Source organism: Geotrypetes seraphini, chromosome 15, assembly GCF_902459505.1.
Source record: "Geotrypetes seraphini chromosome 15, aGeoSer1.1, whole genome shotgun sequence".
NCBI classification, from domain to species: Eukaryota; Metazoa; Chordata; class Amphibia; order Gymnophiona; family Dermophiidae; genus Geotrypetes; species Geotrypetes seraphini.
The window spans coordinates 13,617,608-13,641,902 of NC_047098.1; the positions used below are offsets into that span (position 1 = coordinate 13,617,608).

The 24,295-nt window shown below is 40.6% G+C and overlaps 1 protein-coding gene across 7 annotated transcripts in view; it reads left to right on the plus strand.

The window, feature by feature from the left end:
• The window catches only part of NPHP4 (nephrocystin 4), a 145,983-nt gene that overhangs the window by 19,609 nt on the left and 102,079 nt on the right, over window positions 1–24,295 (plus strand). For all 7 annotated transcript variants that reach the window (XM_033921887.1, XM_033921888.1, XM_033921889.1 and 4 more), the window contains 3 exons: window positions 2,420–2,592; window positions 5,340–5,404; window positions 17,760–17,915. In XM_033921887.1, the coding sequence (XP_033777778.1) occupies window positions 2,420–2,592; window positions 5,340–5,404; window positions 17,760–17,915 (394 nt within the window). The remainder of the gene's footprint in view (window positions 1–2,419; window positions 2,593–5,339; window positions 5,405–17,759; window positions 17,916–24,295) is intronic.

Consider the following 24,295-nt stretch of genomic DNA (forward strand, 5'->3'; position numbering starts at 1 on the left):
TCAATGGCCTAGAGATGTGAATAACTAGTGACCTAGCGGTTGCTGATGACACAAAGTTGTTCAAAGCTGTTGTGATTGTGAAAAACTGCAAAAGAACCTTATGAGACTGGGAGCCTGGGTACCAGAATGGCAGATGATGTTTAAGGTGAGCAAATGCAAAGTAATGCATGTGGGAAAGAGGAACCCAAGCAGGGCTCCACGTTAGGACTCACTGCCCAGGAAAAGGAACTAGGTGTCATCCTTGAGGATACATCGAAACCCTCTGCTCAATGTGTGGCAGCGGCTAAAACAGCTAATAGAATGCTAGGAATTATCAGGAAGGGAATGGAAAACAAAGATGAAAATGTTATAATGTCCTTGTATCACTCTATGGCTTCACCTTGTGCAAAAAAAGATGTAGCAGAATTAGAAAAAGTACAGAGAAGAGCGACAAAAATGATAATAGGGATTGGCTAAAGCAGCTAGGGCTCTTCAGCTTGGAGAAGAGACAGCTCAGGGGTAATATGATAGAGGTCTATAAAATACTGAGTGGTGTGGAAAGGGTAGATGTGAATTGTTTGCTTACTCTTTCCAAAAATAGGACTAGGGGGCATGTGATGAAGCTACTAAGTAGTAGATCCTCCCACAAATTAAAACTATCCTTCCCCTCGCTAAAAGGCATTTCCCACACAGGAAAGCTAGGGACCTCCCTCCACTTCAAAAGCACTGAGCTCTGGAACAACCTTACCTCCCCTCTTCGGAACTTGAGCTCCCTCCAAGTTTTCCGCAAACATCTGAAAACCTGGCTTTTCTCAAAAAATGTAAGTCTCCCTCCAACTTAGGAATCAAGGAAACTCTTATATCTTGGCATCCCAAGTCCTCTAAATTTTCTTCACACTTCTACCTCTAACCCTCTGTTGTAGTTCCTTCCTATTTCTCCTACTGTAAACCGCGTCGAGCTCTACGAACGTGGAGATGATGCGGTATACAAACCTAAGGATTAGATTAGATTAGATTTAAAACAGACCAGAGAAAATATTTCTTCACACAATGTGTAATTAAACTCTGGAATTTGTTGCCTGAGAATGTGGTGAAATAAGTTTAGCAGGATTTAAAAAAGGTTTGGATAATTTCCTAAAAGAGAAGTCCATAGGCTACTGTTGAGATGGCTTGGGGAAATCCACTGCTTATTCCTAGGATAAGCAATGTAAACTCTGTTTTACTACTTGGGATCTAGCTAGGTACTTGGGACCTGGGTTGGCTGCTGTTGGAAACAGGATGCTGGGTTTGATGGACCCAATATGATAATTCTTATATTAATAACATATATACTCAAATATAAACTGAAATTTTTGGGCCCAAAAATGCATGCTGTTAGGCACCGTTTATAGAATCCCACCTAGTGGTGCCTAGGCTTGCTTAGGTGTGGCTAGGCGTCCTGTCGGTAGGCACTAGTTTTGCCAGTTGTAATTTACCAGCACCTAAGTCAATTGTGTCTATTCACCTCCTAACCATGCCAACTTTTCAGGTAGGCTTCAGAAGACGCCTCGTCTTAGCTGTTGTTAGGTGCCGTGCAGAATTCTGTGGCTAACTTTTCATTTTAATTATTCAATTAACTTCAGTAGGGTGGTCAATTACCATGTCATTTAAGCTAATTGGTTTATTTTAGGGTAGGCATGGATTTTAGTTAGGCATTGCTAGGCGTCTTTAATTATAGCTCTTAATGAGGCCTAACTAGGGCACTATATATAGAATCAGGCCCTGGGTGCCCTATTCCACTTCGAGCCAGGTTGGGCAGAAACCACACGTGTCTCATCCCACTAGACCACCAGGGATGAACCCCTCCCCCCAGGTATGTCCTGGCGGTTTTCAGTTGATTAGGCGGGTGGAAGTACCATTGGTGGGTTTTGCAGTTGTGCAGAGGGAGTACCAAAATGAAGGGAAATTGAAATGTGTGGGTAAGGAAGAGGATGAGGACTGGGGAGGAAGGGTGGCGTTTGAAGGATCTTACAGATTCCTATTTGTGGGCCCTGGCTGAATATTGGCTGGTACCTGCATAAATTCCAGTGGCCAGCACATGTCCAGTCATGCTTGGATATTCAGTGCTTAGCATTGAATATATTCAGGATTAATTTTAGCTGGGAGGAGTCGGGGCTTAAATGCTAACCACCAGGGGCTGAATATTGACTAAAAAATTATTGCATATTTTCATGTGCTGAATGAAAGGAGGCTTATTTTGTGCACTGCTATATACCATGAGCATTAAGTGAATGAATTTTATACAGATCTTGTTGTGGGATGTCACTTATAAAATATCTAGAATATCTTAATTGGGTTAGTTTTAAGATAACCTGCCCTTCAAATTTTTTCACTCTAAATGCAGCACAGATCAACTGGACAATGCCATACTGATTTTCAAAATCTGTTCTCTTTTTTTCAGCCTCTCTATTTTCACACATCTTTAACTCACACAAACCTTGTTGCAGTAACAGAAATTGTGGCCTTAGCCAAGAAACGTGATGGAAGCCAATGGAATCTGTCTTGTGGATTTGGAATTCTTCAGCTATTCAGTAACCAGTCCGAACCAACAGAACCTAGCACGCAGAGCAAAAGGTATTAAATATTCAAGGAGAAACAATGAGATTCAATTTATTGTGCCTTTTTATTTTTCTGTGCATTTTCTGTGTATTCGCTCATGGACTTAACAGTCAAGACTGTGTTGTTAATATAATAAAACCCTAAGCCGCCCATGCGCACTCTTACCTGCGTGCTCCAGTTTTCCGTGAGCTGTAGGGCCCCAGCATGCGTGCTTAGGATTCTGTTTCCCTGTAAGAACACTCGCGCACCAGAAGGTGATGTTTTCAGGTGATGTTTTCTATAAATAAATTGCTTAGGAACATCTTTTCTAAAGTTCTTTATGCTCCCTGCTCCCTTAATGTCTTTTCGAATTGTATTTTTAAGTTCAAAGACGCGGTGGCGGCTTCTAGCCGCTGCGGCAACTTTAAACTTACTATTAATTCTGCCAAGGTTTTCGTCTAAGCACACTCGCTGACCTAAAATTTTATGTTTTAAGTTCTGCCTTGCTCCCTGTTTTTCATGCTGTTGTTCAGTTTGTCCTGCTCCCTGCTCACCTTGCTGTAGTGTATTTTTTAGTTGAAAGACGCGGCGATGGCTCCTCTCACGATCCCCGCCTGCGTCGGACTTCTGACGCAGGTGGAGATCATGAGAGGAGCCGCCGCCGCCGCCGCATCATTCAACAAAAAAAATACACTACGGCAAGGCGAGCAGGGAGCAGGCCAGATCGAAGCAGGTTTGTCGGGACCGCGGGAAGGGACGGGGGGGGGGCGGTAAGGGACTAAGGGAGCTGGCCAGACCGCGGGAAGGGAAAGGGGGGGTAGGGGAAACGCTGCTGCTGTACAGGGAAGTGGTGTGGGGGAGGGAATGCTGCTGCTGTGGCTGCTGCACAGGGAAGTGGGGGGATCGAAATGCTGCTGCTGCACAGGGAATTAGGGTGAGGGAAATGCTGCTGCACAAGGAAATGGAGGGGAGGGAATGCTGCTGTGGCTGCTGCACAGGGAAGTGGGGGGAGAGAAATGCTGCTGCATAGGAGGCAAGGAGAGAGACAGATAGAAAGAAAGACAAATAGTGGGAGGAAGGGAGACAGAAAGAAAAGAAGAAAGACACAGGGGCAGCGAGAGAGACAGAAAGACAGACAGACAAAGGGGCCAGGGAGAGACAGACAGAAAGAAAGACAGCGGGACGGAGAGAGAGACAGAAATAAAGACAGACAGACTTATATTCTAGCACCCGTTAATGTAACGGGCTAAAATACTAGTAAGGTATAACAGTGGAAGAAATAGATATTCAGCAAGTCGGGTAGCAGGTAGTTTTAAAATGGATTTAAAAAACTTTCATGTTATATGAATTTTTAAATGATAAATTAAAAAAAAATCAAAAGATATTATGCATAATTTGTTTAAGATAATTTTTAGCTGGAGCAGTACCAACAGTAATTTCATTTTTGTGAGATCATGAAGTCTTTTTATAACACTTTATTAGCCTGACAATTGATTGTTTTCTACTTTGGTATGATAACTCTACTTTAAATGTTACATTAAATCTTCAGGAGAGTCTCAGTGGATCATGCCCTCTTCATCAAAAAACTACTCCATTATTAAACTAGTTCATGTAACATTTTAATTAAATATTCAAACAAGTGGTTTTAGTGCTTAAGTGCAGAATATTCCTGTGTGTTTTGAGTTCAAATTGTGCACTGAGATATTTCTGCCTTACTTATGCAAAAAGTCTCAAACATGTATTTTGTAGAAAGATACTGCTGTTCATGGGATTATTCAATTTCTTTTTTTATTTATAAATTATATATCACTTGGGTACAGTTTTCCAGTAGCTCATAACTACAAAGCTATGCAAGCCTTTTTAACATGCATACTTAAGACAAATTTTCATAGAGAAATGGTCCATGTTTTTCTCTTTGAAAATTAGCCAATGTAAAATACATACATTAAAAGTATTGGTGTACTTTGAACCATTTATGTAGGGGGCCAAATTTGTGGGGGAGGGGAGGAGGCAACATAGCATATATTTATTTTGAAAAGCAGCAGAGCAATTCTATAAATTGTTGCCTCATGGTAGATGCCCCAGTGCCCTGTGCTTACTAATTCTCTAATGGCATCTTGGCATCAAGATTCTGTTCTAGAATACTAGCATATGTCAGTATTGGCATGCCCATATTTAGGCATGTTCTCTTAATGCCAGATGTAAGATGGTGAGCCTAGATGCAGCTTATCATATTCTATAAACTACACATGTACCCCTTCTTTTATGAAGGTATAACGCAGGTTTTAGCGCTGGCAGCAGCAGTAACTGCTCCGACACTCATAGAATTCTTATGAGCGTAGGAGCAGTCACGGCTGCTGCCGGCGCTAAAACCCTTCGTAAAAAAGGGGGGTAATTAAGAGACTAATTTATTGGCACCTAGTTATGATGCCTAAGTCAATCACACCTGTTCTACCCATTCTACCCATTGCCCCGGGTACATTAGAGAGATTGTGAGCCCACCGGGACACACAGGGAAAAATGCTTGACTACCTGAATAAATTAATGTAAACCTTTCTGAGCTTCCTTGGGAGAACGGTATAGAAAATTGAATAAATAAAATAAAATAATAAAAAATAATCACACCTACTTTTCAGGTAGGCATTGGCAGGCACCTTGATTTAGGCTTTGCTAGGTGCTGGCGCGCAGATATAAATTAGACAACTATTAATACAATTTTCTGATTTTCTCTATGTAGTTTTTAAATTTGTTTCAATTTTTTAAAAATCTTTTTTCCATTTTAGAATAAAATTGTATCATGGAACCCCCAGAGCTCTTTTACATCCCATCCTTCAGGACCTTATAGAATGTAAGTTACAGTAAATACCTTAGGATCTGAGAGGGGGAAATGGCGGGAAAATGGGAAAAGGTTGGTAGGAGCATGTTTGAGAATTATGCATAGTACTTAAACCTGTATGAAACTGGTAATTTTTTTTTTTACTACGTTACCAATATTTTTGTTCTTTCTAGCTCCAGCAGAACGTAACTGGTGTTATCCCAGGACAAGCAGGCAGCATATTCTTTACGCATGGGTGACGTCACCGACGGAGCCCTCGGTACGGACCTTTTTAACTAGAAGGTTCTAGTTGGCCGCACCGCGCGTGCGCGAGTGCCTTCCCGCCCGACGGAGGAGTGCGTGGTCCCCAGTTTCTTCGTTTCCGCGGAGCGAAGAAGACGCGTGTTTTTTCAACGGCTGTTGAAACTCACTTTTCTGCCTTCCCGCTCGCAAAATTTTTCTCTTTTTGTTTTCATTTTACCTTCGGGTTACCTTTTCTTTAATTTGTCAAAAAAAAAAAAAAATCTTTATTTTCTTCCTTTTTTCGTCTTTGCCCCGGCGGGGCCTGTTGCCATTATACAGGCCTCGGGGTTTGATTTTGCGGAGGCCGTATTCCCATTCATGCCCCCGCAGCCCGGTTTTAAGAAGTGCCAGCGGTGTGCACGCCCGATCTCCCTCACTGACCCACACAATTGGTGTTTGCAGTGTTTGGGTCCGGAGCATCGGGCGGACTCGTGTTTTTCATAGACAGCAGAATTGATAAGGCACTTAAGTGGGTAATTGTCACTTATTAATGCCAGAACCGAACTATTCTCCCAGAGCTCCAGGACTTCTGTGTGGATTTCTGAGCATGTGTGGCTCTTCCTGTAAGTTGCTGCATAGAACAGTCTCCCGGAAGAGGTGGTGGAGACAGACTATATCTGAATTCAAGAAAGCTTGGGATAGGCACGTTGGAAGAGATAATGGCTACTGCGGATAGGCAGACTGGATGGGCCATTTGGCCTTTATCTGCCATCATGTTTCGATTTTCTAAACTCAACACAGCTAAAAAAAACCAAAAAACTATTGGACAAATGAGGAGGGGTTGTGTGTCGTATCTATTCTGCTCTCAACAGTAAACAGGTACACAAAGACATGATTCCCAAGCTTAGGGCTGTACAGCAAGGTTCATAGTCAAATGCGCACAAGACAACAGCGCGCAGACAAGTGAGCGCAAGACATATAAGCGCAAGGCAATTCAGCGCAAATGATTTTTAGTAACAAGCACGAGCGGGACAACTGAGCGCGAGACAACTGGGCGAAAGACATCTGAACGTGAGACAATTGAGCGAAAGACATCTGAGCGCCGAGCCCTTCGCCATGCGCCATTTTAAGGCACGCTGAATTGTCGTTGCGCTGAGTTGTCCCTGCGCTCAATTGTCTTGCGCTGAGTTATCCTTGTGCTCAATTGTCTTGCGCGCTGTTATCTTTGCGCTGACTTGTCTTGGCGGTTTTGTCAGCGCGCTGTTGTCTTGGGCGCATTTGACCTGTCACTGTACAGCAATGTAGTGTCTTAGAGGAGGCCACACAGTTAAGCGTGAGTTGTTAGGAGACAAGGACAGGTTTGACTGAAGGCACTGTCCTGTGCCGAAGCCTATTGCAAATAGTATGTGCAGTGATGAATATGAAGACAAGACCAGGTACTGTAGCTGCCTTGCAGATTATAGTCAGCAAGATTTCAAGAGGACCACTGTAGTTGCTGTACCTCTAATGTGATGAGGTTTGACCTTGGAACTGAGAGGAATTTATTCAGCTGAATTATATGCAGTAGGAATTCCTCAAATCCTAATACCACCAGATCCTCCCACAAATTAAAACTATCCTTCCCCTCGCTAAAAGGCATTTCCCACACAGGAAAGCTAGGGACCTCCCTCCACTTCAAAATCACTGAGCTCTGGAACAACCTTACCTCCCCTCTTCGGAACTTGAGCTCTCTCCAAGTTTTCCGCAAACATCTGAAAACCTGGCTTTTCTCAAAAAATGTAAGTCTCCCTCCAACTTAGGAATCAAGGAAACTCTTATATCTTGGCATCCCAAGTCCTCTAAATTTTCTTCACACTTCTACCTCTAACCCTCTGTTGTAGTTCCTTCCTATTTCTCCTACTGTAAACCGCGTCGAGCTCTACGAACGTGGAGATGATGCGGTATACAAACCTAAGGATTAGATTAGATTAGATTAGATTAGATTAGGCCAGTCTGTTTGCTAAGGTTCTATTTTGCAGCTGGCCTTCCAGTTCCATTTGGATTGAATAGTTGGTTATGATAAAGCGCATATGTGCCATTTGAGCATTAGGCAATATTCTGCAAACTTAGAGTATTCATGTGCCAGGGAGTGGGCAGGTCCCATACTTAAACATGCATAACTTATAGAATACTAGACGTTATGCATTGAGGCCCTAATTCTATAAAGAGCACCTAGGCGCTGGTGAGCTTGATTGTCAATCATCTGCTAGGCACTGTTTATAAATCGCGCCAAAGCAGTCTTAGGCACCAATAGTCATTGAATCCTTAGGCTCACTGCCATTTAGGCGGCTGCCAACTAATTAATTAATTTTTAATTTTGTAAAAAATGACTTTTTCAATTATCGACGATTAAGCCAGTTAAGAAAATTAAGTTAGGTGCATAGATCGGCTAAGTGCACAAATCTAGGCGCTTTAACTTTAGACGTAATTTATAGAATCTGGGCCTGAGTATCGAAGTCTGGGGTGGCCGCTAGGAATTACAGCAGGTACTGCTGATCTTCTGAGGTGGTACCCAGATGGTTAGCCAGTTAACTTAGGACAGCCTTTCTAACCAGGTAGCCATCTGGGTACCACTACGGATATTGGCAGTGTCTGGATAATATAGGACGCCCGTGTGCGATTCTCAAAAGTGATTCTTAGGCGGCTTCTGAGACTGGGCTTCCTATACAAAATCCAGCCCTAAATCTACAATCATCAATCGGCCCCAGAGTGGTTGCCAGATGAGACTAGGCCTTTGACGTCTTAAAATCTGTGGCAACTAATTGCGCTGAACGGTCTAACCGAGGTTGCATAGTGGCATTAAAATCACCCCCAAGAATTAGTCGACCTTGAACAAAGCACTGCACAACAGAAAGCAAAGAAGCATAAAATTGGTCCTTATGTTTCTTAGGAGCATAAACGGATGCAATTAGTAAATGCAATAACAAATAACGACCCTCTTTATCTCTTTTAACATGAAGAAGTTGCACCTGCAAAGAAGAATGAAATAAAATAGTCACACCACGAGTCTTAGCATTAGAAGAATTAGAAGCAAAGTATTGCACAGGAAACCGAGGGTGAGCTAAAAGCCACTTGTATCTTTTTAAGAAATGGGTTTCCTGTAGCAAAACAATATGTTGTTGTACTCGAATTAATTCTCTAAAGAGAGAATGACGTTTATACGGGGAATTTAACCCTTGATATTATAAGATAAATTTTTTTTTTTTTGATGGTAAGGTAGTAGGCAATTTATTAAAGCAGAACAGCTAATGTGACCTTGTTTCATCCACACAAGGCTGCCCCATGAATCAAGAGAGAAAAAAGAAAAACATCAAAATCAGATATAACCAGCCAATGTATGCCTTCGTGCATTTCAAAGATTCCTGTAACCCTCCCTCCCTCCCCCCCCCCCACCAAGTCGAAACCATCACACACACCAACCAGACAATCACAACATACACACCAAAACCATCCAACAGTTCAATAAACACTGTCAGGACTCCCCCCTCACCAATCCAAAAATAAGGGGGGGATCCAAAATGGCCACAAGCTGGAAGTGCTGAGTAACGCTCCTCCAGAGTTCGACTGATTCCGAGGAAAATTTTGAGGAGTGAGATCACTACCTACCAGAGATGCCGAAGAGACGGCCGGAATGCCACTGCTGCCTCGCGGCACATTGGGGGAATCTCTGTCAGCACCACAGACGAGCTGCTGAGGAGGATGCAAAGTGCCCTGTTGGCGTCAGCAGTTGGCCCGCTGGAGACGCTGGGAGTAGGTGGGACCGCAGCGACTCTCCTTGGGCTGGATACTACCCTTAGCCCTGAAGCAAGAGCACCGCCTTCGAAGCCTCGGATCACAAGCTCTCCACGGAGTGGGGAGACCCCGCAGACTGGATTGTCTTCCCCTCTGGAGGCAAGCATTGTAATACTGGGAGATGGGGAATTTCGGCAGGAAAGCCCCATCATGGAGATTGAGGCAATATCATCGCTGAGTGAAGGACATATCCAGAGGGGAAAGTGGTAAGCAGATTCAACTGACGGTGAGCATTTTTTCACTAAGCAAGAAAAATTTCTTATAACTAAACCCACTGAAGTGATTCTGGAATCATTATGGGACCTTGTGGCTAACTTTGGTAAAGCCATAAGTCCACATTTTCAATACATAGAAGAGAACCTAATTGAACAAACAAAAGAGATAAAAGAACTTAAAATTGATATGGTTTCTTCTAAAGTAACTATTGGAAAAGTGGAACAGGACTTGGTATCTTTAAAAAATATTCAAGAGACATTAATTAAAGATAATACAAATCTTAGGAGAAAAATTGAGTCTTTGGAAAACAACGCTTGTGGTAATAACCTTGGATTGATTAATTTAATTTCCCAAGGGTCGCTATGGCGTCCCCTAGAGAAATGATTAAACGATATCTACAGGAAATACTGGGAGTATCGGAGGAATGCTTACCTCCATTCTCTTAGGTTTATTACTTGCCTGCAAAAAATCAAGTTCAGCGTCAAGTGACTAACAACCAGGAGGTATTAGAGGTATCAACCTTACTCGAGACATCAGATAAAGAAATGGCAATCCCAGCTATGTTAATCTTAACGGTTACCCTTCAGCCAGACAAAGCATGGATTTTGAGACTATTCTTCAAAAACAGACAAAAAGAATTTCATGGACTTAAAATTCAGATGTTTCCCAATCTCTCACGCGAGTCGCTGAAGCGCCAACCTGAATTTCTTCTTTTGAAGCCAGGTGTTTTAGCTTTAGGGGCTACATTCTATTTAAGGCACCCTTGCAAGTGTATAGTGTTATCACCGTGAAATTAAGTATGTTTTCTTTGAATCTTTTCAGTTAACTAACTTCTTGGCATTATCCCGTTTGGAGGAAGAACATCATTAGCTCTTTAGATTAATTTAGGCATTAGCTCTCAGCCCTACAGCTTTATATCCTTGACTATTTACTTAATTTTCTCACTTTTTATTAATCTCGGATCCTTTTGTAGGACTTGAGTAAAGTTAAACATATATATGTCTTTTTTCTTTTTTGTCTGTTGTAATGTCAATCTTGAGGGAATTTGTTCTTATGTTTAACTTCTTTCTGTACAAGTTATTATGCTTGATATAAGTTTGAAAATGATATAAATAAATAAAAAGACAAAACCCAAAAAGAAGGGAAACAACAGGTACATCTGATGTCCTGCATCGACATACCAAACAAACTCGCTCCCCTCCCCCCACGCACCCACATCAGTCAAGAAAAAGAAAAAAAAAAGGTGGTCCATTATGGAACACAGCCTATGAGGTTTAATCCCCGTATTGATTAGTAGGTATCATGCTAGCAAAGAACATAGCTCATGCACCTACAGTAGAAGCAAGTCGGAAAAATGTGAAAAGCAAATAATGCAAATAGATTCAAATTAGTAGTCAAAGTACACCAGCGGTTTAAGTGGTAGCCTTGGACTTTTGTCGGGATCCAGAAGATCTTGTAGCTGGAGCAATAGCATTAGGATGTTGGGCTGTAGGAGCAAGATCCAGCTCATGTAGAATCTGCCAGGCCTCTAAAAGCGAACGCACATGATGCAATTTACCTCCTGCTGGAAAACACAAAGCAAAGGGAAAAGCCCTTCTATATTTAATGTTAGCATTAGCGAATACTTCAAGGGCAGGTTTCAAAGTCCTATGTTGCTGAAGTGTACAGTATATGCCTATAAATCTTGGTAGATTGAGATTCTTGCATCTTGATACTGTAGATTAGGTGTCAGATGAGCTTTGCCCAAAACCCGCTCCTTTTCAGCAAATGAAGAAAAGCATGTTATGATGTCTCGAGGTCTATTCTCTTGTGCACGTCCCAAGGAACGGTGCGCTCTTTCCAATTGCAATGTAAACTCTTCTCCCTCCGGCTCCAGCAAAGTGTGACTATTCCGTGGCACCCCTCTCAGGGACATCGCGAAACCTCAGATTGCTTCGATGGCCACGATTCTTGAGATCATCCATCTTATAAAGCAGGTCATTGTATTGAGCAAAAAGTTTATTACTAGATTCTTTAGTTGCTGCCAAGAGCTCGTCATGTTTCTCAAGTTTAACCTCAGCGTCTGCTACTCAACCACCCGGTTCTCTTAAACCCGCTCCCAGGGTCTCCATGTGGTCTAGGATTTCTTCACGAGAAGATTTTATTTCCTCTCGAATTTCTTGTAAGATAGTTGTCAAGGCTTTAGGTAGGTTTTGACCCTGGCTTCCAGTTAGCGAGAGATCGCTGTGAGAGGATTCTGAGTCCGAGTTGGAATCCCAGGCCTGAGAAGCATGGCGGCGCAGATTTTTTTGCTGCCAATCGCGCCAAGGCTTTATCTGCCCCTTTATGCACGGAATTTCCAGATTTACTCATAAGGACAGAGGAACTCGAGTCAAATATGCTGAAAGCAAGAAAAAATAATAATTTCAAATTGAAGGATTAGACAGATTTTGATGAGGGTGCTTCAGGAGAAGAAAGTTAAGCTGTCATTCGGCACGCTGACATCACTTCCTCCGTCAATAAAGTTTCATTTTGTAATGTTTTTTTGTAGTGCTTGGTATGTTTGAATTGTTTTTGTTGAGCGGCCTATGGTAAGATTTATTGTACCGGTACAATTTCAGAACATTCTCATAAAAGGCGTGCAAGGGCCTTAACGCGCAGAATAGCGCGCGCTAAATTGCCACGTGCGCTAGCCGCTACCGCCTCCTTTTGCGCAGGCGGTGGATTTTCGGCTAGCTCGCGCTATAGTTCACATTAATCTGGTGCGTGCATTAAAAACGCTAGCGCACCTTTGTGAAAGGAGCCCTAAATGCATTTTAAAAAATCCATTTGCACAATGTTAATGTACAGAAGCATTCACTTTGCAAGTCTTCAAGTATCGGTCTTCTTGCCATCAAGCAATACGTTATGTGAAAACGGTTCTTTTCATCTTGGAGAAATTCAGCTTCTCTTGGCAAACCACTCGTGTGTGAATGTCTGCGTCATTCTGAGTATCGGGGGTAAAGTGTTTTATGGCACTGCATGCTCACTAATAATGTATGATTTTAAACTTGGCTACTGTGGTTATAAAACCTAAAAAAATTGCTATGCACAGTCCTGTCGAGTGGAAGTGATGAGCAATGTGGAATTGGGAATTAGCAAAAAGAGAAGTGATGCCAACTAAGCAAGTAGACAGTTATAAAATTAATCAGTCAGTCCTTCCTTACATCCTTTTCTATAGACTCTGGAAATGCTCTCATTTTTCTTTTTTTAAAATTTCTTTATTTATAAGATTTTCCATTTTAAATACAAGCATTACTTTTATACAATGCAACAGATCCAGTAATGATATTCAATAAAACTTATAAAGAAAAATAATCATGTCTTATTTAGTCCACAATTTAAAGATCAAGAAAAGAAATAAACTTCTAAATAATAGTAACAAATTAGCTAATTAAGGTCACGGCATTAGATTCGCTAATTACAGCCAGCTGGCAGGCCATACATTACTAGACATGGTTACCAATCTCTCTTTTGATCCAATAAATTCCAAAAGTTGTTTGGGCTCAAAAAAAAAAGAAAATTCTTATCTTGAAAAGATACATAACACTTTGCAGGAAATTTAACAAGAAATGTAGCCCCCAGTGCCAGGGTTCTTGACCTCAAGGACAAGAACTCCTTCCTACGTCTCTGGGTCCTCTGAGCTAAATCTGGAAAAACTCGAACATTAGAGCCCAAAAACATCATTTATATAACGAAAATACATACGAAGAATAAATTCCCTTTCACTCTCCAAGGCTAGGGTCAACAACATGGTAGTTCTTTGGGTGACAACCTCAAGGGAGTTTTCCAGAAATGAAGACAAATTCATATCCACTACTTTATCCACTGGGGTTTCTGTAGGTGTGGATTCCCCTTGTGTTGTCTTTATGTTCAAGTAGTAAGCTCTAACAATTGGAGGTAGATTTTCTGGTGGAATGGCTAAAGTCTCACGGAAATATTTCCTAGCCATCTCAACTGGTGACACTTTGGAAAATTCAAGAATCTTAAAGCTCTCATTTTTCTATTGAATAATCCTTATCACCAAAGAACATAAAAGCTTGGTTTAAAAAAGACTTGGATAATTTCCTAAAAGTCCGTAAACCAATATTAAGATTGACTTGGTATATAAAAACTATAAAAAGTGGTTTCTCTCTCTGTTTCTCTATTTCTTATATACTTTTTATAGAAAAGTTTTGCTTTTAACTTATGTTTTTATTTTAATTATTGCAAACTGCCAAGATGAAATTTACTTTAAACTTGAGGAGTTGACCAGCCTACCTTTGTTCATTACTCCTCTATAAAGAAAGAGTGTCTTATGGCCTTATGGGGAAAATGGTTGAGACACTGCCATTTCATTTATAGGAGGAGGATAAGCTCAGTGTAGAAATGTTATGCACACTTGAGCCCCCTAAGGACAATGCCCTGTACAGAATCCTAAAGGATGTGCAGATCAGTTTAGGAGAGACTATCAATTAAAAGGCGAGCTCTATGCATAGATTCCAAATATTCCCACATATGCCTGTCTGCTTTAGTATTTTATAAGGCTGTATTTCTGAAGTAGGCTGTTTATTGCTATTCTGAATGCTGTTTTAGGTTCTTTAATTTGTAGCTTTTCTGTTTGTATTTTGTATTTCTTACCTTTTCATTACTTTTATTCTTTAATTTTTTTTAGGTCTACACTTTGATTATGATTATGTGATTTTATTTTTCTCTTACTGCACTTCTTTGTGGCTCTGGGCAATGGAGGGTCAAGTGATTTACCCAGAGTCACAAGGAGCTGCAGTGGGGTAAAAAAAAAAAAAGAGATCACATACTTTTAATTGCACGATTACAAATTTTATTCTAAATTCAGCCCTAGTAATTTATAAAGTCAACTTAGAATATATGCCTTTATAGAATAGGATCATAAAATGACTTATTGTTGAGCACAGACTCCCTTGCACAGTTTTACAGCTCTGTGAAGAAAGTGTACAATAAATATTTTGTATGATAATGTGTTAAATTTATGTATCTTTTTATAATTAATTTGATGTATCTATTTTTTATCTGTAAATCGCTTAGCAAATTAAATTAAGCGATTCAATAAGTCAAAAATAAACTTGAAACTTGAATATGCAAATGGTATGTACACTCTGAATGTGCACACACATTATATAAAATATTCATGTACATACCAGCTGCACTTCTAAGTATTCCTGTACACCAGTGGTCTCAAACTCGTGGCCCGGGGGCCACATGCAGCCCGCCAGGTACTATTTTGAGGCCCTCGGTATGTTTATCATAATCACAAATGTAAAATAAAACAGTTTCTTGATCACATGTCTCTTTAGCTATAAATGACAATATTATTATTAAAACTTAGCCAAAAGGAAAGATTTATAAACTAAAAAGAGTTTTACCTCATGCAAATGGTGATGGGACTAAATCGCGCGAGACAACGGCGCGCCGACAACTGAGCGCAAGGTTGACGGCGCGCCAAAGAAAAGCACTATTTTAAAGGGCTCTGACTTTACTTAACAGACATTGCGCTGCCGTTGTGGGGGGTTTGGGGGGTTGTAACCCCCCACATTATACTTAAAACTGAACTTTTTCCCTATAAAACAGGCAAAAAGTTTGGTTTCAAGTCTAATGACCCCCACAACGCCAGCGCGATGTCTGTTAAGTAAAATAGGGGGGTTCCCCACCAACACCCCCCGTCGGAACCCTTTAAAATAGTGCTTTTCTTCGGCGTGCCGTCAACCTTGCGCTCAGTTGTCTGCGCTCAGTTGTCTCGCGCGATTTTGTCTATGAACCCATGCAAATCGTCATTTCTTTAAGAAGCCATGAACTATTTTTTCTGAGGCCCTCCAAATACCTACAAATCCAAAATGGCCCTGCAAAGGGTTTGAGTTTGAGACCACTGCTGTACATAGATTACATGGAGTAAGTATATTCATGCAGTACATCTACTTTTAACATGCATTTGACCCATTCAATTTTATAAGAAGCCGCGTGAGGAACATATTTTACTTGCTGAGAATGGCCCTTTTAGAATCACATGAACAAGAAAATTTCAGTAGATCCTCCCCAAAACTGAAACTATCATTCCCCTCTGCAAAAGGTATATCCCGCGTAGGAAAACTAGGAACATCCCTCCCCTTTAGAACCACAGAACTCTGGAACAACCTCACATCCCCGCTTAGAATTTCAAGCTCCCTCCAATTCTTCCGCAAACACCTGAAAACTTGGCTCTTTTCAAAAATCTAACACCTCCCGCTCTTTGGTACCCTGTCCCTCTTTATCTTCCTAGCTCCTTTCCTATAATTAAACTAATTAAAGCCAATTAAGTTAGGCCGTGGTAGGGAACCTATGGCTACCTGTTGCCACCTAACTTAGTTTACCATATAGCACTTACTTTTCTACTTAGATGTTCTTGTGAGGGTCACCAACCTGTATCTCTCCAAACATATACACAATGAGCATAAGTTCCCAGCACTTCACATATAATATGCAGTCCCCAGCTCCTCAGAAGTACCACCTGGGCTCAAACGGTTTTCATTGCCCTAGGCTTTAAGTACACTTCTTCCTCTGTATTCGCTGTGATAGGGGATTAACAGAACCGCAAATACAGAAAAACCGCGAGTAACTTTCTTCCCGGCTTTCTTTCCGGCTTTCTTCCCGGCTTTCTTTCCGGCTTTCTTCCCGGCGAGTAACTTTCTTCTTCGGTTCTGTTAATCTCCTATCACAGCGAATACAGAGGAAGAAGTGTACTTAAAGCCTAGGGCAATGAAAACTGTTTGGTGGTACTTCCGAGGAGTCCCGGCACTTTCTTCACTGTGTTTTGCCTCTCCTTCAGGAACAGGCCAGGTCTCCCACCATGTTATTCGCGGTTTCACCATATTCACAATGGTTTTTAATGGTTTTTAATGCTGTTTTCTATTAAAAACCATTGTGAATATGGTGAAACCGCGAATAACATGGTGGGAGACCTGGCCTGTTCCTGAAGGAGAGGCAAAACACAGTGAAGAAAGTGCCGGGACTCCTCGGAAGTACCACCAAACAGTTTTCATTGCCCTAGGCTTTAAGTACACTTCTTCCTCTGTATTCGCTGTGATAGGAGATTAACAGAACCGAAAATACAGAAAAACCGCGAGTAACTTTTTCATGTTATTTGCTGTTTTCAATTAAAAACCATCGTGAATATGGTGAAACCGTGAATAACATGGAGGGAGACCTGGCCTGTTCCTGAAGGAGAGGCAAAACACGGTGAAGAAAGTGCTGGGAATCAGCGATTTTCTCTGTAAACGCTTGGAATCAGCGACTTCTCTATGCATTAATTTTTTTTTTGGGGGGGGGGAGGAGCCAGCAAGCTAAAAACCGCAAATAATCGAAACCGCGAATGCTGAAACTGCGAATATGGAGGGAGAAGTGTACTACCTCCTCACTGGAGCGGCTCACAATTTTTATTTACTACAAAACTTATAATTTTAATTCTTTTTATTTGACACCCCTTATGACATATTTCTTTCTTAAGGATACTTAGCTTTTTATAAATGGTCATCCTTTCTGGGATATAGGAGCCAAGCCAACATGTTTCACCCATGAAGGTTTTCTCAAGGCTTATCATCCCTAGTTAAAAAAGAGAAACAAAATGTTCCTGTTTTATTTCTAAAACCTTTAGCGTGCTAAATCTTACTTTTATGAACATTCCCCATGCCACCTAACTTAGGGCACAGTTTTTAAAATCAGGCCCTCAATGTCCAGTATTCTTATTCAGCCGTCTAGAAGAATTTGCAATTTGATTCAGTTCTAGGTTGCATGCATGCTTGTTTTTTTTTTTTTTTTTAATAAAGTGCATATGTGAGAACAAGCATGAACTACTTGCTTCCTCTTTGGAGGAGATAAAAATGTGCCCTACAGGAGATAGTTCTGGGTGCTTGTTTTATAATGGTTCATAGGTAGTTATGATGACATTTAGAAAATAATATGCTTTCTCAAAAAAAATCAGATAGATTAGCTGTAGCATTTTTTACAAAAAGATTATTGTTTTGATTTCCAAACCATGAGAAAACTCCTATTTAAAGTATTAAGATATTTTGTTTCTGCTTTCTCTTTGGAGTGAACAAATGCCTGACATTAATCGAGAATAGTCAAGTTTATTATACTTTCCGTCCACACCCTCAACTGGAGACAATAAAGCACCTGCTTCCCGAGAACCTGCTGATATCTGGATTAGAGAAAATTCCTGGTGTAGTTCCTGCACAAGGAGAAACATGTAAGAGATTTTGTATTTTACTTACTTGTATGTACTTAGTATGCAGTTCCTCACATGACAGTATTTGACTCATAGGCTCCGATGTGCTAAACTTACCGTGCCTTTAATGAAGCGTTGAAGTATTTTAGCTCCCGATGCACATAATAGCTCTTTGTGGCCTTTTCCGTGCTTTGTATCATCCTCTGATAGTACTATGCAAATGTAGTACAACGAGGTCATTAATATTAAAATGAGCACTCCGGGCAGTGCTCAGAGACATTCCCTGGTGATGCACGAAATGCTCCAATATTATCAGCAGGTCTGGAGGTGTGTTAAAGGCACGTTTCATTCACATGCATCAAAAGTGTATACCAGCAGGTCTGGGCTGTAGAAAGTATGATAAATGAAGATATATTTATCATACTTGGTAGGGGGGTGTCAAAGGCGCGTCTCATGCATGTTTGTTAAAAGTTCAAAAACAAAAAATACAGGGTAAGCAGTGTAGGAAAAAGTATTTATATCTTGTATTTCCACATTGTATGGCTTGCTTGTAGGTCAGGGGTAGGGAACTCCGGTCCTCGAGAGCCGTATTCCAGTCGGGTTTTCAGGATTTCCCCAATGAATATGCATGAGATCTATGTGCATGCACTGCTTTCAATGCATATTCATTGGGGAAATCCTGAAAACCCGACTGGAATACGGCTCTCGAGGACCGGAGTTCCCTACCCCTGTTGTAGGTAGTTCTCTGCCCCCTCCTCTCCCTCCCTTCAACCATTCCCAAAGCATCAGAAGCCATAAACTTGATGGAGCACTGGATGACAGACTTCAAGCTCAAGCTCAAGCTCAACACAGAGAAGACAAAATTTTTTGTCACTTCACCACACCTGCTTGACACCAAAACACCACTAGGCATCAACAAACGTAACTACCCCATACAGCCCACCATTAAAATACCGGGTGTAACTCTCGACCAATGCCTAACCATGAAAGACCAGGTGGACTCCTTAATCAAAAAGGTGTTTTTTCACCCTCTGGAAGCTTAAATCCATTAAATCATATTTTGACATCTCTGCATTCAGAATCCTGGTACAATCCCTCGTACTGAGTCAACTCGACTATTGTAACATCGCCTATTTAGCAATCTCCCAAAAGAATATGCGACGCTTACAATTAATGCAAAACGCTGCGGTCAGACTTATCTTCGGTCTGAAGAAATTTGACCACGTGACGCCATACTACAAACAGCTACACTGGCTACCCTTGGAAGCTCGTGTAAAGTTTAAGTTCGCCTGCCTCTGCTTTAAAGTTCTTTACGGTCTAGCCCCTAAATACATAACCGACCTCTTCTCCTTCTCAGCCAACAGACACAAGAGAAGCTCCCACTCGCACTTCGTTTCCCCCTCTGTTAGAGGTTGCAAACTAAAAAAACACCATGAACACCTTCTCTCACATCAAGCAGCGTTATGGGGTAAAGATCCAAAACAACTGCTCTCGCCCACCACTTAAGAGGTATTCAGGAAGCGCCTCAAAACTCACCTGTTCTTGAAATATCTAGACAGTTGACCCGCTCCTCTCTTTCCCCTCTTTAACGGTTCTCTTGTCCCATCCCCCTCTTGTTGACCAATCCCCTAACTTCTCTCAACTTGTACTTCATTAATCTTTTGTAAACCGCATAAAACTTAACGGTACTGTGGTATATAAACTGTTATCATTATTATTATTCAATGGCATCAATTGACACTTATCACGTGCACCTATAATGCGCTACAATAAAGCACGCTTATAATTCACACTCATACAGTCACTTTCTCCACTGACTGGTCGGATGGGATTTCTGCAGACCTTTGCGAACCTGGTTTCATGTGAGGTTCTTTTAACATTGCTTGCTGTTTTGAAATTGGAAAATTTACCGGCATTTCAGTGACCCACAGGATTTTTAACATCTGGGCCAGAGTAAGCGCTTTAAATGTTATTCTCTGTTTTGTTTTGCCAGCAGTAGTTATACATGTTTTATATTGCTTTTGACTTGAATTGGGTCCTTGTCTGCCATAGAAAGTACCACTGTACTTTGGCTGAATGCCAGTAGTATTAACTGTCAATGGAAATCTTCTGAAATGAGTGCTTTAAGAATACATTCAGAAGAATAATTTCTTTTTTGTTTTTTTAATAGCCTAGCACAGTGGTCTCTAACTCAAACCCTTTGCAGGGCCCATTTTAGATTTGTAGGTACTTGGAGGGCCTCAGAAAAAATGGTGAATGTCTTATTAAAGAAATGACAACTTTGCATGAGGTAAAAACTCTTTATAGTTTATAAATCTTTCCTTTTGGTTAAGTCTTAATAATATTATAATTTATAGCTAAAGAGACATATGATCAAGAAACTTTTATTTTACTTTTGTGGTTTTTATCTGTTTTCTAAAATCCAGGTAAGAAGAAGCTTCTAACACACACCGGGCAAGCCAAATATTTAATTTGGCTGCCTGAAAGGCGGAGTTGGCCTTAGGTGCTGTTAGACATAATTCTTTGATGAACCTGGGCACCAGAAATGTAGGCCTTTTAAAACTGTGGCCTACATCAACATCACCAGCGCCTATGTTCGTCGTTAGGTACCAGTAGCCATGATTCTCTAAGCGGTGCCTGAACGTGACCGGCACGTGACAGACGCCCTTTTTCTAGGCGCCTGCCATTTCAGGCACCCGTTATAGACTCGGCCCCACAGTGCTTACTTCCAAAAAATTGCTGTAGTTAAATCTCCTTCGAGAAATAGAGAAAATGTGTTGCCACATAAATATTGTCTCCATTAATAAACTGTACAAAAGTTGCACGGTCTCGGGGCCCCTTCTGTGTGTTTGAAAACTGTTTTTGTGCCAGGCATGTTTTTGAATCTTTCACATCACTGTGTTTTGTTTTTAAAAAATTAAAGGTCAGTCTTGTCATGCTCTGGCATGCAGTGTTGTTTATTATGATTTGGAAATGGAAAGAAAAGTCTGAGCAATTAGTTGTGAGAGCTGGTAGACGCTCTTTTAAGTTATGTTAGAACTTGCTTGGAACATTTTGTGCAATAGAAACGGAGCTTCAAGCTGTCCTGATTAGAAAAGTTATTAAGTAAAGGGGGGGTACTGAAAATAACTTTATGCATAATATGTTATAATATATTATACAATATATAATGTATGAATATAAGTAATAGAAGGGTAGGGGGAGGGAGAGGGAGAAAAATATACTTAGAATATAATGTATTAGATATAAAAGTGATATTGTATATTTATCAATTGTATTTTATTATATTGTACACTTTATGTAAAATTTGAAAATAAAAAATAATACAAAAAAAAAAAAAAGAAAAGTTATTAAGTGAAAGGATGAGTTTTTGGCTGCCTGTGTGTGACTGCCGTATAACTTCCAGCTCTTAAAGGCTCAAGGCACTGGGTAAAAAGAATCTTGTTGAATAGTGAAAATAGAATTGGAATGTCTACTTTTCTGTCATTTTTTTCTTCCTTTGGGAAAAACAGCAATTTGAGTTTGTTTTTGGTTCAGTGAAATGTAGTGATTGATGGTTATAGCAGGAGCCATGATGAGCATTTCAAGTCCATTATTTTACAAAGCAGAAAGAAAACAACTGTCATTTGAAGTACAATCAGAGTAATTTATGGCAGATTTTCAAAATGTTATCCGAGTGAGAGAGGTTACCTATATGATGGCGATGGCTAGAGCCTTTCAGTCTAATATTATACTTTAAAGAAAAACTATCACAGAGTGTAAAGGAGAAAATAAATGCAACAAGATGGAGAGAGGGGCAAATTCCCATGATGCACTGCAAATGTTACCTCACCAGCAAAATGTGTTACTTAATTTTTTGGGACTACCCTAAGGATCTATGCATTCCTATCAGTGATGTCATCAAACTCCATTTGAGAGGGACTTATTTATTTCACGGAGAGGGTAGTAGATGCCTGGAATGCCCTCCCGAGGGAAGTGGTGGAGAGGAAAACGGTGATGGAATTCAAAAAAGCGTGGGATAAGTATAGAGGATCTCTAATTAGAAAACGAAGAATGTAAATGAAAGAGCTAAGGCCGGTACTGGACAGACTTGCATGGTTTGTGTCCCATATGTGACGATTTGGTGTAGGATTGGGCTGGGGAGGGCATCAATGGGAACTCCATTAATTTCGAACATGAGGATGTTAATGACCAGACTTTATGGTAGAGATCCTGCAAACAGGATGGTTGGATAGGCTGGCGGGAGCTTGGATGGCAGCTTCGGCATTTGGAACCTAGAATAATACCAGGTGGACTTTACATTCTATGACCCAGAAATATCAAAGAAGAGACAAGTTAATTTAATCATGTATTTTTAATGGGTTTAACCAATGGGCAGACTGGATGGACCATTCAGGTATTTTCTGCCGTCATTTACTAGGTTACCTGGCAGAAACTGAAAGAGTAGCAACATTCCAGAGCTGAGATTGTGATGTCATAATGCCTCATTCCACCAATGCCTAAGAGCCAACCTCAGCAGTGATGTCACAGTGGCTTCATTGTCCTATACTTGGCTCACATAAGAAAGTAAGAATTGACATACTGGGACAGACCAAAGATCCATCAAGCCCAATATCCTGTTTCCAACAGTGGCCAACCCAGGTCCCAAGTACCTGGCAGAAACCCAAAGAGTAGCAACATTCCAGAGCTGAGATTGTGATGTCATAATGGCTTAATTAGATGGAACTTCAGCAGTTGGAACCTAGGACAATACCAGGTGGACTTTACAGTCTATGACTCAGAAATATCAAAGAAAAGGAAAGTTAATTTAATCATGTATTTTTAATCGGTATAACTAATGGGCAGACTGGATGGATCGTTCAGGTCATTTACTATGTTAAATTAGCACCATCTACAATTCTAGGTGGCTTACATACTGATAGTCACCATAAAAGTAACAAACATTAAATAAGATATATTTTTTAAAATTTGTTAATATATGATGCAATAAAACAAAATCTAGGATTTGGTCTCTAGAGCTCAGAAAGCTCCTAGGTTTTCTTGGTCATGAATTGAAAAGACTGTACAGGTGTAACTCCTTCTGTCTTTTCATCTGATGGCTCAGTGTTCTTCACTACTGTCACTTCAAAGAAAAAAAAGAAGAGATACCTGGGGAAATAAAAAGAATACCTCATGGCCATCTAGTCTGTCCCATAGGCATACCAGAGGAGCTCATCTAGCACCCAGTGGTACCAAGCAAAAAAGTCAGAAAGCCATCAAATTGGTACCTCGAATGGACTCTTTCAGAGCACCCACCACCTCTGTCCCCAGTCTGCATGAAGCACGAACATAAGATATTGATGCCATTTTTCTATCCCCAAAAGCATTCCCATAAGAATAGCCATACTGGGTCAGACCAATGGTCCATTTAGCTCGGTATCCTGTTTCCAACAGTGGCCAATTTGGGCCAAAATTACCTGGCAAAACCCAAAATAGTAGAAACATTCCGTACTACCGGTCCCAAGGCAAGCAGTGGCTTCCCCATGTCTGTCTCAATAGCAGACTATGGACTTTTCCTCCAGGAACTTGTCCAAACTTTTTTTAAACCCATCTACGTTAACCACTGTTACCACATCCCTTGGCAGCTTGTTTCAGAGCTTTATTATTCATTTCCTCCTATTGGTTTTAAAAGTATTTCTCTGTAACGTCAGAGTCTTCCCTAGTTTTTGTAATTTTTGATGGGTAAAAAATTAATTCACTTGTTCACATTCTTTATCACTAAGGATGTAATTATGTATGTTTATGATGTAATTATGAATGTTCAATTTTATGGAAACCACTTACCCCCTGTTTTACTAAGGTGAGCTAAGCGTTTTAGCGCGCTAAATCTACACATGTGCTAAACGCTAATGTGTCCATAGACTAACATGCACACATTAGCGTTTAGCGCGTGATTAGCGTGCGCTAAAAAGCATAGTGCACCTTAGTATAAAGGAACCCTTAGAGTTTCTAAAATAAATAAATATATTCCATTTTAATCCAAAAGATCCATTGGTTACTCCTGTTCATTTTGCTTGTGGCTTCTCGATTAGTGTGTATATTTTTTTTGTGTGTGTACAAGGCTGTTACCTTTTGGGCTGTAGGTGAAACAGGATGTCCTCCACTTTCATAAAAAGCTGAAAGGATATCAGTTCAGAATGGCCTTCATGAAGCAATTTAGTAATGAATTGATGGCTTACATGTTTTATGTGCTGCGTTTGGAGTATGTTTCATATCACAGATGCATTTTATAACTGTTTAATATGTTTGTAATCTGCTTAGAAGCAGAAAAATGAGTGGACCTCAAATGAATACATGAAATAACTATTTTGAAAATTAATTTTTAAAACGATGGATTATTACCGTAATAGAACCCGACATTA